The sequence below is a fragment of the Myripristis murdjan genome, chromosome 12, assembly GCF_902150065.1.
Source record: "Myripristis murdjan chromosome 12, fMyrMur1.1, whole genome shotgun sequence".
Classification (NCBI taxonomy): Eukaryota; Metazoa; Chordata; class Actinopteri; order Holocentriformes; family Holocentridae; genus Myripristis; species Myripristis murdjan.
Window position 1 is genome coordinate 4352135 of NC_043991.1, and position 12422 is coordinate 4364556.

Consider the following 12422-nt stretch of genomic DNA (forward strand, 5'->3'; position numbering starts at 1 on the left):
ACTGCTGGGGGAGTGGGGTGACATTCTGAAACAAAAAACTCTGAATTTTCTAGACAACTACTACTAGTACTACTAACAGAAGTAATAGTAATAGTGGTAGTAGTATATTAGTAGATGTAGTAGTAGTAATAGTTGTAATAGTAGTGGTTACAGTAGTAGCAGTAATTGTAGTAGTAGTAGTTTTAGTAGTCATAGTAGTAGTAGTATATTAGTAGTAGCAATAGTAGTAGCAGTAGTGGTGGTGGCTGTAGCGTAATTTGCCATAGGCCCATGGGTTTTTTGACCTGTGGGCCCCTTTGCCTGACCTGGAGGGGCCCCAGGGCCCTTGCTGGAAAAAAAAAAAATAATAATTTCACCATTTACCGTTAATATTTTTGACTTCATTTTTGTCTTATCTAAATAATAGATGCTGTAAAAAATGATTCATGATCGACGTATCAAAACCTTGCAGGCTACCGTCGCCTGGTTGTGTGGTTGGTTTGTTACATCTGAGAGTTCTAAAGGCCAAGCTCGAACGAACGAGTCAGAACCAGAACGCAACGCACGCGGTCACTCACGGCAAAGTAATTTCTAGCTAGCTCGTGACAGTCTATCTCAGTGTTTCTCAAATGGGGGTACGCGTACCCCTGGTGGTACTTGAAGGAACTCCATGGGGTACATGAGATTTTTAAAAATTACACAACACGTAGATCCGACCGAGCAATCTGATTGATCAATCAGACGTTTAGAATGTGCTCAAATGAGCATGACAGTACAGTTAGCCGTGCTCAAATGAAAAATACGAATCAATCACTGAAAATATTACTCCGCGTATATCTTATTGCCCGAGTCTGTGTGGTTTCCATGGCAACACAAAACGTTTCACCGAAACCCGCAGCAATAGCTGCTGTCAACTTTGTTCGCCTGCATAATGGACCGTTTTGTTGTCAATTTTGATTTATTTGACGACCTAAGGTTAGATAGGCTAAATGGCTGAACGAGGAAGACAAGACAGAAGAGAAAAAGGAGAGATACAGGAGAGTGACGAGTGAAGAGCTGGATCAGCTGGAGAGTCAGGAAAGGAAGCCGGTACGGCCGGGTCAACGTCTTGGGCTGTCAAATGTCTACAAGATTACCTGTCAAACACTGGGCAAACAACTGATTTCTTGGCTGTGAGTAAAGAAGAGCTAAACAAGATCCTCCGTGAATTTTATGAAGCTTTAATTTCTATAAGAAAGTGCTGCAGCGGAGTCAGCACCACGGACAGTACCCGCTGGCTGAGGCAGATTCAGCACCACGGACAGTGCCCGCTGGCTGAGGCAGATTCAGCACCACGGACAGTACCCGCTGGCTGAGGCAGATTCAGCACCACGGACAGTACCTGCTGGCAGAGGCAGATTCAGCACCATGGACAGTACCCGCTGGCTGAGGCAGATTCAGCACCACGGACAGTACTTGTAAGATTTTCCTCAGAGATGTGCGGCTATAACTTTGTTCTTGTTATTAATGTGTTAATGTTATCAGTAATTAATTAACCTATTAATCGTTATTAATTTGTCCAGTCTTTATGAGTTTCCTGAGCCAATGGCCATTGATTTAATAAATTTGTCAATTTGTTTGCATCTGTACATTGAAATGAACATTTAATAAATCAACACATCTGTGAAAACTGTCGTCTTTATTTCAGAGGTAAATTGATAACAGCCTGAAAAGGTGATTATATAACTCTGTTCAGCCTTAATGTTACTGCTTACTGTCGTTACAAGGCTGCTGTCTTTTGTATTGTTAACTGCAGGACCATCAGAGAGTCCACGACAAATTTCCCTGCGGGGACAATAAAGTATATGAAATGAAATGAAAAAATACTTTTGCTGCTTAGCCACATTAATCGGAGCTGACGTTAAATTGGAGACTCACCCCCAGCTGACATAAAACATCTGCCGGTGAGTTTATGAAAAGACAGATGTTTGCCGAAACTGGAAAGCAGTAGCCTGTATTTAAATATAACTATTAATATTTGTTTGATTGTAGATAAAGATCAGATGTGCTGATGAGTCGTCGTCACGGCAATTGTTACATTTAAAATCAAGTGGATATTCAAGTTACAACATGATTAAGCTAGCAAAGCAGTTTTGTGTTATGTTTGGTATTTATTCAGTTTCGGGAAATCAAGATTCATTCTTGAGTCATGGAAACTAAGGCATATGGATGTGTTATGAATGCGTTCATTTATGCAGTTAATGTGAAGCGTAACCAAATATTGGCCTAATAGGAGAGACTGCCTGCTGAGAACAGAAGTAGGCCTACAGCCGAATGACCTTGTTAAAAAGTGTATTATTTAGTTGTTAAGTAAGTGTTTTTATGGCGTGTTGCAGCTTGTGTTTCCCAATGTATTTTTTTATTGAAAAATGTTTTACAAACATTGCACTTTGTAGGCCTAGATGTTGTTTATGTTGTAATTTGTTGTAATCCAAATAAAATTGCTTTTATAGCAAAGTGCTGTGTTTATTCTGTAATTATATGCATGTAAAATGAATAAGAAATGCAAATCAGAACAGATTGACGCTGACGGTCATTGACAGATTTAACAGGTATGAAGCTCCTATAATACTTGTAGGCTACCAGCCATGCAGGATGAAGTTGCTGAAAATCGTTTTGCTAATCTATAAATGTATCATGCGCACACAACCTGAAATGAATGCAGTGCTCTTTCTTGTAGGGCAATAATTGAAAAAGGCGCACCTCTCCACTGTGCGTCTTTGCGCACATCGTTTTTCCCAAACGGGTTTTTATTACCTCTGAGGTCTGGGTTAACAATTTGACAGGGGGCCCTTTTGATATTTCACTTTTGAAAAAAAGTGAAATTACGCCACTGCTCCAAACTGTCGTTTTGGCTGCCGCTGGTGCCTCGCCAACACGCACAGACACAGCCAACGTGTATTTTACTGTTTACCACCAGACACACTGCTGCTGCTGCCATTGTAGCACAGTTATTTCATAACCAATGGCAGGCTGTAAAATAGAGGGAACAAAAACTATCGTATGTATACACAGATACATACAGATAATTTTTATAGCATTTGTGATGGGCGCTTAAAATCCTCCGTCTTTGGAGACAGGATGGCCAAATTATAACACACACACACACACACACACACCCCTTGGGACTTAATGAAGTATTTCTGATTCTGATTCTGGTTCTGACATGGATCGTGTTCACAGGAAAATGTATTTTCGACATGTTCCTTTAATTATGATCAAGGTCTGGCCGTTATTAACCCTCCTGTTATGTTCAAATTACTAACATCTTCTATGTTTGGGGTCAATTTGACCCCAGCAGTTTAAACCTCCACAAAATTATTATAATTAAAATTGTTACCAAAGTTTATGTGTCAGGTACTTTATGTGTCTTTGTTGATGACCTAAATAGCCCTTTAAATAAAACATATAACTCCCACCCCCACTTATAGGCCTACATCCAGAATTCCCATTGCGCGACTATGGAAAAACATGCAAATCACCATAAAATCTCACTGATTGACCTAAAATTGTAAAGAAATCTGTTTTTGGTGTTTTAATGGCTTTATATTATTTCCAAGTAATTTTTGTTATTTATAACCGATGCTACAAAGTGTGTAGAGGACATTGAAAACATCCTCATGTGAATTTCATGTTTACCCGATAGTAGCCTACCCATTAAATTAGGAAAAGTCATTAAATATGAAGCAAAAAAAATATGTTGGCTGGGGTCAAACTGACCCCAAACATAAAAGATGTTAGTAATTTGAACATAACAGGAGTTAATAACGGCCAGACCGTGATCATAATTAAAGGAACATGTCGAAACTAAGAGATGAACTAATTTTGTATTTTTTTTTTTTTTTTTTAATTTTTAAATACACTACTCACAAAAAATTAGGGATATTTGGCTTTTGGGTGAAATTTACGGAAAATGTAAAAAGTTTACCCTACAGTGATATTATATCATGAAAGTAGGGCATTTAAGTAGAAGCATGCACTGGTGATTTCCTCATCTCAAACAGTTTCTTGAAACAAAAGCCAACAACAGTGGTGGGTATACCACAACAAAAAATGTCATTGTCAATAACTTGTCATGTGCCCTTGAGCATCAATTACAGCTTGACAACGATGTCTCATGCTGTTCACAAGTCGACTTATTGTCTGCTGAGGCATGGCATCCCACTCTTCTTGAAGGGCGGCCCTCAGGACATTGAGGTTCTGGGGTACAGAGCTCCGAGCCTCTACACGGCGACTCAGCTGATCCCATAGGTTTTCTATGGGATTCAGGTCTGAGAAAGTGCAGGCCACTCCATCTGAGGTACCCCAGTCTCCAGCAGCCATTCCCTAATGATACGACCTCGATGAGCTGGAGCATCAAACACCTGATGTGAATTTTGCCGTTAAACTCCTTGTTAGAGAACAGCAACTTGTGCAAAAAGTACTGAAACATTGAATAGTTGGACATGTGCATTCAAAAGTTTACAGAAGGTCACATTAAGTTCACCTGTAAAGGTTATAATGCATTTTAGGTTCATCCTGAAATTTCACCCGAAAGCCGAATATCCCTAACTTTTTGTGAGTAGTGTATGTATTTGTTCATTTTTATGCATCTCTCACAGCAGCTGTGTCTCGCGTGGATCACCGTCCTGTGGTGTGCTCAAGTGCGTCAAATAGGCTAAAATCTCCATGTATAGCGCAGACTGTTGTTGATGTTTTCTTCTGTCAGCACCGGATGTTCATTATCCAATCACAATGGTCCGTGTGGAAGCTGATCAATTAATTTCCCATCACCTGGCCCAGGTGTGTTGGAGGAGCAGCGTGAGCCGCCATGGGTTTCTGCCGGTTCGTGTGTATGTTTGTTTTGGCCACCGCGCGGGCTTCCACAGGTAAACCAGGGGCCTATTCCATCAAGCTGGCTAATGGGATAACCTGGCTAATTTCGATAAGCCTCGCTAATTTAAGTGAGAGTTCTGTTCCATCAAAGTGGCTTATATGAGTTGCAGCTCAGTAACCATGGCAACTTAGTCATCAGAACTAGCCTGCTCTGTGGCAGGCTTATGGTCAAGCTTAGCTCAGCTGCATGTTAAAGAATGTCAGACGGACGGAAATAGACTAGGCCCAGACTAGGAAATAGACTAGGCCCAACATAGGCCCTGCCTATGTTGGCGCCCTAAGAGAAATTACTCCTTTGCTCCCTTGCGCCTAACACCCGCACCCCCCCAGCCCCCCTCCCGACGCCGACAAAACCGCTCTGCACTGCCACCTGCATTACAGCAGCTGTGTCTGCACCTGAGTGGCTAAAGTGTCGCTGTCCTCACCTCAGTGCTGAACTGGACAAACACCTATAACTCAGCAGATTTCATTTCTCTCTCTTATTGACTGCACAAAACTGTAAACGGAAATATATCTTTGGAGGTTTTGTCTCTCTCTCCATAACCAACCAAGCTACACTGTGACAACATACTCAGATCGAACAGAAAGTGCAACATTATTTAAGCAATAAGCCCCTTGAAGCCGTGGGTTACATGATTTTACAACGGCTGAGTGGCGTTCTTATCTAAGGCACGAAGCGCAGCGGAGTTGTAAAATCACTGTAACTCACGGCTTCAAGGAGCTTATTGCTTTTATAAAACGGTTACCCCAAAATAGCCCATAAAATAAACACAGAAGAAAAATTGAGAACTATTCATTCTTCCACCAAGCAAGATAGAGTGGACAGAACGGTTGGCAAGCAACACAGACGCTAAGATTGCTTTTTCATCTAGCGCCATCATCACGTCACATCAGGCTATTTGGGCTCGTTAATGCTGAATTAGATATTTCCATTAATAGTGTAACTGTTAAAATTGTGTTCAATTATGTTTGGACTCCTCTTTGCAGGGACGGTGGCGTGCGTTTTGCGACAGGTGCGTTTTTGCGCAGACGTATGCCTAACGTCGACTGTAACAATAACAATAATAATAAAAGTATACTGTTAATTTATCATACATCGGCGCTGTCACACTGTGTCTGCTTTGGGTGGAGATAAAAGGCAGGTGGATCAGGAGGCAGCAGGGAGAGGTAGGCTATTTCTCCGGGGAGGCCACCGGACACAGTGGGTTACCCGGCTGCTCATATATGAATCCCCGCAGACTTTCTATGTTTTTTTCGGCATCATCTTTGTGATTTTTTGTGCATTCAGGGCGACATATTTTAGGCCATTTTCGTCGTGGCGAATGCTGAATGAGTCAGGCTTTAATTTGCGGTTGCCCTCGTTCGCCCTGCATCCCATGAAGCTGCACGTCAAACCAGACTTTACAGACAAGCCCCCAAGGTGTGTTTGAACTTCGTGCCTGAAAGTGCTTCATCTTCTGGCAGTCTGCCTCGGTTATGGCTTGGTGGTGGGAAGATTTGTCACGTCCTTCTCGGCAGAGTTTCTTTACCTCACCGGCGAAAACATTGTTGCTGGTGGTGAATTCAGCGTTTTTTAACAGACACCAAGCACCTCCTCCAACCACTCATCCGGGCTCAGGCCACCCAGCAAATCAAAATTCACTACAAAGTCTGACATTTTCTTTACAAAAGTCTTGAAACAAATGTGACCTAACCAGGAAGTGGAGCGCAGAGTAGTTGGTTGCTAGGCAACACTATGTCCATTTACACTGGCGCAGGGATATTTAGTACTGCGGTCTACCAGTGGGTTACACTGATTTTACAACGGCATGGAACGCGGCTCAGCCAATCACATTTAAGGATGGGAAACATCCGTTTAATAAACAACGGATAAAACGCACACACAGTTATTTTTATTACTGTGGCTTGGCCTGCTGACATGACTGTGAGGGAATGAATGAATGAGGAGGAGTAGGAGGACTAGCGTTGCTTTGGGAGCGGGGCCGGCCGGCTGAGCTCACCGGTAAACAAGCACTCGCACTCGTAACATTTAAATCAAGTGGTGGAATGGCCGCAGGAGTTTCCTCCTGCTCAACACAGTGTCGTTTGGTGAAAAAGCCAAGTAAGCTATTGCTCTGTTTCGCCATAATAAACTCCCTCTCCGTCTCTCTTTTTTCTCTTTACCTGTACATATTTCTTTCTTCCTGAGTCTGGGAGGGACCGTTTGCGCGTAAACTAAGGCTGTGTCCGAAATCACTCACTCACTCACTACTCCCTACTCACTATATAGGGAATTCAGTGTAGTAGGGGTCTATATAGTGAACTCAATAGCGGACCGTTTCGGACACTACTACCACTACTTTGCCCGTTGTTCGGCGCCGTCCCGCAATGCATGACGGGATATATTGCCTGGTTAGTGACCATCGGATGTCCACTACATTTTGTGGTGGATTGTGGGATACATCCAGTGGACTATATAGTGAACATTAATAATCACTAAACATTCGGACACCCCTACAAAAAGGCGTAATCACTATATAGTGCCCTATATAGTGATTAGGGAGTGATTTCGGACACAGCCTAACTCATTCATTTCATTGGGTCACATGCTGATGACGCAGGCTGGGGTCGGGCACTCACGTATGATAGAAAGCTGCTGATTGCCTGAGAAGCTAGTTTCACATGAGCTCTGAGCTCTGGCAATAGGATGAACATTTTAATCCCAAAAACATTTTCTTCTGATTGGGTGGGCCTGGCTCAAAATGGGTTGGCACCGCCTACAGCCGGTGCCCCTCTGGCCACTAGCGGCGCCCCTCCAGCAGATGGCGCCCTTAGCATTTGCCTATACTGCCTATGCCACGGGCTGGCCCTGATTCAATTAAACTAAATTCAAATTTAATTATGTAGCACCATGTTCGTGTTCGGAAATATAAGTTAAGACTTATTTCCCATAATGTGACCAAGCATGAATGTACGTGTTTACTTAATAAAAATAAACGTAATGAAAATCATGTGTTACCACTGTCAGTCTCCGAAATCAACCGAATAAACGATCAATTACTCAATCAAATTTTATTCATGTAGCACAAGTCATACAACAAATCCAACAACAAGTGTTGAACATAAGAGTTAAAAAGAACATGAGGTTAAATAAAAAAAAAGACGTCTTATTTTATTTCCCATCCGCAATTTGCGATGATCCACCTCTATTCTGCCTGAAGCCAATAGGTTAGTTGACATAGGTGAGGGATGTTTACAAGAACACATATTTCAGTTAATCCCAATTGGATTCATGGTCATCCCAGTTTTGGAATGATCCCTTTTTATTTGGATTTTTACATATATAATTTAAGAAAGATTTTGCCTCAGTTTTGAAATCATTTATTAACCATTCAAAAAAAAAAAAAAAAAAAATCAATCATCATAATTTTGTTCAAGCTGTGAAGACAAAGAATGAAAGCATTAAATACAGTCCAAACCATGGCTTTCTGTTGTGTTTAAATTTATACTTACTTCCTTCTCCAGTTTTTTGATTTCCATTGATTTCCGACGGTGTTGCGCCTGTCAACAATCCCGCTTCTGGCACCCCTCTGGCTGCTAGCGGCGCCCCACCAGCAGATGGCAGCCTAGGCAATTGCCTATACCGCCTATGCCAAAATCCGGCCCTGTTTGTGATGATTTCCCTATATTCTTCATATAGTTCCATCAGCAGTGTCTGCTCCGCCACTGAAAATGTCGAGGCTCTCCTTTTCCCCTCCTTTTGAGACAGTTGTATCTTCGTTTCGACACTCAACTGTTCTGGGCTGCTTATGTACCCCGTGAACGCGCGCACTTGAGGCTTGTTCAAACGTGGCTAGAATTAGCGTTGACTTGACACGGCTGAATCACGTTAGTGGAACGGGTTGAGGCTTTAGTGAAAGTTGACGCTAATTCAGGCCAGGCTATATCACGTAAGCGCAGCTTTCTTTAGCTGCTTTCATGGAGTAGCCCTCTGCGCTCAGCTCGGGCACAGGCACATCTCACACTAGCTGAGGATATGTGTTTAACTTTATCAAAAAGCAGCTCCTCTAACAAGGAGTTTAATGGCAAAATTCACATCAGGTGTTTGATGCTCCAGCTCATCGAGGTTGTATCATTAGGGAACGGCTGCTGGAGACTGGGGTACCTCAGATGGAGTGGCCTGCACTTTCTCAGACCTGAATCCCATAGAAAACCTATGGGATCAGCTGAGTCGCCGTGTAGAGGCTCGGAGCTCTGTACCCCAGAACCTCAATGTCCTGAGGGCCGCCCTTCAAGAAGAGTGGGATGCCATGCCTCAGCAGACAATAAGTCGACTTGTGAACAGCATGAGACATCGTTGTCAAGCTGTAATTGATGCTCAAGGGCACATGACAAGTTATTGGCACTGACATTTTTTGTTGTGGTATATCCACCACTGTTGTTGGCTTTTGTTTCAAGAAATTGTTTGAGGTGAGGAAATCACCAGTGTATGCTTCTACTTAAATGCCCTACTTTCATGATATAATGTCACTGTAGCGTGAACTTTTTCCACTTTCCATAAATTTCACCCGAAACCCAAATATCCCTAACTCTTTGTGAGTAGTGTATATATATATGTATATATATATGTATGACTAAAACTAATGACCAAAACGAGACGAAAGTCTTTAATTTTCATCGACTAAGACTAGACTAAAACTATTTAGGACAGCAATGACTAAAATGTCACTAAGACAAAAAATTAAAATGGCAATGTAGACAGGACTAAATCAAAGTGTGAATCAGAAGTTTAAGGTCTCTAGAAGACAAGCTGTTTTTGTGATGTTTCTCATTTAAAGAAAACACTGGGCGAGCTTCGAGACATGAAGACATGAACTGGTCAAAGATGACACCGAGATTCTCAGCGGCAGGTTTGATCTTAGAGTGAAGTCAGCCAATAAACTCATCAAGTGAGGTGGTGAGGTTATCAGGACCATGTATAAACAAAGTTTTTATAGGGGCTCAGGTGGAGAAAGTTAAGGGACATCTGATCTTTGGTTGCCCAGCAATCATGGAGGGAACTGGAATTAGCTGAGAATAAGAAACAACCTGTTTCTCACCTAATTACAAAACAAACAAAAAACCAAGTGTTGATTGTCACCATATCTGTTTTTTTTTTTTTTTTTTTTACAAAAGCTTTAGTAGGGATTATGCTGACATGAAGTGATGCTGACAGGCTCGGGTCAGCTTCCAAGCATAATTGTGTGTGTCTGTGTGTTTTTTTTCCAGTAGAGTGTAAAGAAGAGGTTCCCCCTGAGCAGCTTCAGTGGACCCCCACTCTGGAGTTTGAGTCCTCACACATTAAGGAGGAACAGGAGGAACTCTGGACCAATCAGCAGGGAGAGCAGCTTCAGGATATCACCAAGGTGCTGTTCAGCGCTGTCCCTGTGAAGAGTGAGGATGATGAAGAGGAAGTTGAGTGGAACAGAGACGCCCACCACTCCACTGGACAGATGGAAGCAGAAGATGGTGAAGAGGAACGAGCCAGGAACCCAGAACCCTCCTCTGAGGCTGAGACTGAGGACAGTGATGACTGGGATGAGACCAGAGAAGCTCAGTCACGTTCAAACCCACTGAGTGAAGTCCCTCTCAGTCATGACAGTCCTGATGTGGGAGAGAAACCAGCTTCCTGCTCCAAGACCACGAACACAGGAGAGAGTACATTCCCCTGCTTACTCTGTGGTATACAGTATTCCAATAAACGAAAACTCAACAGACACATGAGAATCCACACTGGAGAGAAACCGTTCCCCTGCTCACTCTGTGGTACAGCGTTTGCAGAGAATGGAAACCTCGAGGTACACATGAGAAACCACACTGGAGAGAAACCGTTCCCCTGCTCAGTCTGTGGTAAACAGTTTACCAAGAAAGGAAAACTCAACTCACATATGATAATCCACACTGGAGAGAAACCATTCGTCTGCTCACTCTGTGGTACAGCATTTGCATTTAAAGGAACCCTCAAGCAACACATGAGAAATCACACTGGAGAGAAACCGTTCCCCTGCTCACTCTGTGGTAAAGGGTTTGCACAGAAAGGAACCCTCGCGGTACACATGAGAACCCACACTGGAGAGAAACTGTTCCCCTGCTCAGTCTGTGGTAAACCGTTTACCAGGAAAGGAAAACTCAACTCACACATGAGAATCCACACTGGAGAGAAACCATTCGTCTGCTCACTCTGTGGTACAGCGTTTGCAGAGAAAGGAACCCTCAACAGACACATGAGAATCCACACTGGAGAGAAACCGTTCCCCTGCTCACTCTGTGGTACAGCGTTTGCAGAGAAAGGAAACCTCGAGCTACACATGAGAATCCACACTGGAGAGAAACCATTCGTCTGCTCACTCTGTGGTAAAGGGTTTGCAAAGAAAGCAAACCTCGAGCTACACATGAGAAACCACACTGGAGAGAAACCATTCGTCTGCTCACTCTGTGGTAAAGGGTTTACTGAGAAAGGAACCCTCAACAAACACATGAGAACCCACACTGGAGAGAAACCATTTGTCTGCTCACTCTGTGGTACAGCGTTTGCACATAAAGGATCCCTCAATCGACACATGAGAATCCACACTGGAGAGAACCTGTAGAGATGCAGTCCTCTGTGTGTGTGTGTGTGTGTGTGTGTGTGTGTGTGTGTGGGAGAAGCTTCATCGAGCATCATACAGATGTAAGCAAACACGTGTGTGTCAGTGAGAGCAGCAGCAGGAGATGCTTCAGAGTCAATGCTGATGTTAGAGATGCAGCACATCCCAACACATTTTGTTACATATGTTTTGTTCATACAGAGAGAATTCGAGTTCCAGCAAAGTGTTTACTGTAATTAATGCCTGTTTACTAAATAAACTGTTTGACATGCAAATGCAGACAGTGTGTGTGTGGCTGCTTTCCCTGTGTTTCTGTGGTCTCCTATGCAGCAGCAACCAAAGTTGGCTCCTAGGCTCGGCCTCGACCCCTCAGATTGCGAGCCGGGCCCTCTGGTCCAACATCAGTGTCTGATCTCACAAATGCAAATTCCCACAGACACACTCCAACAAATGATAGAAAGCCACCCAAAGGAGTGGAAGCTGTGCTGCTGCAAAGGGACCAACTCCATATTACAGGCCCCATGCTGTCCACTTTTCCAGGGTTTATTGGAACTGCTTATCTCCCTGCAAGATGTACCTGTGGTTTTGAGTGCCTGTGGTCGGCTAAATACAGTTTCACAGCTCCTCTCTCTTGCCTTTCTCCTGGAGCTGTGGCAGCACACTTCATTTAGCCAATCTGAAGAGAGAATCAGCACCCGTCCACTGATTGGTTGACTGTTTTCTGAGTAGCATACGGTCGGGCCAATCACAGGCAAGTTAACGGCTATAACGTTTTCAACGGTACCAATGAAAAACTTTACAACGCCCGGTAATGTTATCGTCTTGATAAGACAGAGACAAAAAAATCTCTAACTGGTCGCAGAGTAGACGTTAGTCCAGACAATGTGGAGACAGCAGCATCCTTTACAAAATTTCTTTGTGGAA

The 12422-nt window shown here is 43.2% G+C and overlaps 2 protein-coding genes across 2 annotated transcripts in view; one reads left to right on the top strand and one right to left on the bottom strand.

Moving 5' to 3' along the window:
• Positions 1 to 2727, bottom strand: part of LOC115369348 (gastrula zinc finger protein XlCGF57.1-like) — a 20185-nt gene extending 17458 nt beyond the window's left edge. The window contains exon 1 of the mRNA XM_030065939.1: positions 2722 to 2727. The gene's annotated coding sequence lies outside the window, so the exon portion shown is untranslated. The remainder of the gene's footprint in view (positions 1 to 2721) is intronic.
• The window catches only part of LOC115369351 (gastrula zinc finger protein XlCGF8.2DB-like), a 21112-nt gene extending 9401 nt beyond the window's left edge, over positions 1 to 11711 (top strand). Inside the window, exon 2 of the mRNA XM_030065942.1 lies at positions 10144 to 11711. Coding sequence (XP_029921802.1) covers positions 10365 to 11501 — 1137 coding nt within the window. The 5' untranslated portion in view covers positions 10144 to 10364 and the 3' untranslated portion in view covers positions 11502 to 11711. The remainder of the gene's footprint in view (positions 1 to 10143) is intronic.
• Positions 11712 to 12422: the final 711 nt, after the last annotated feature.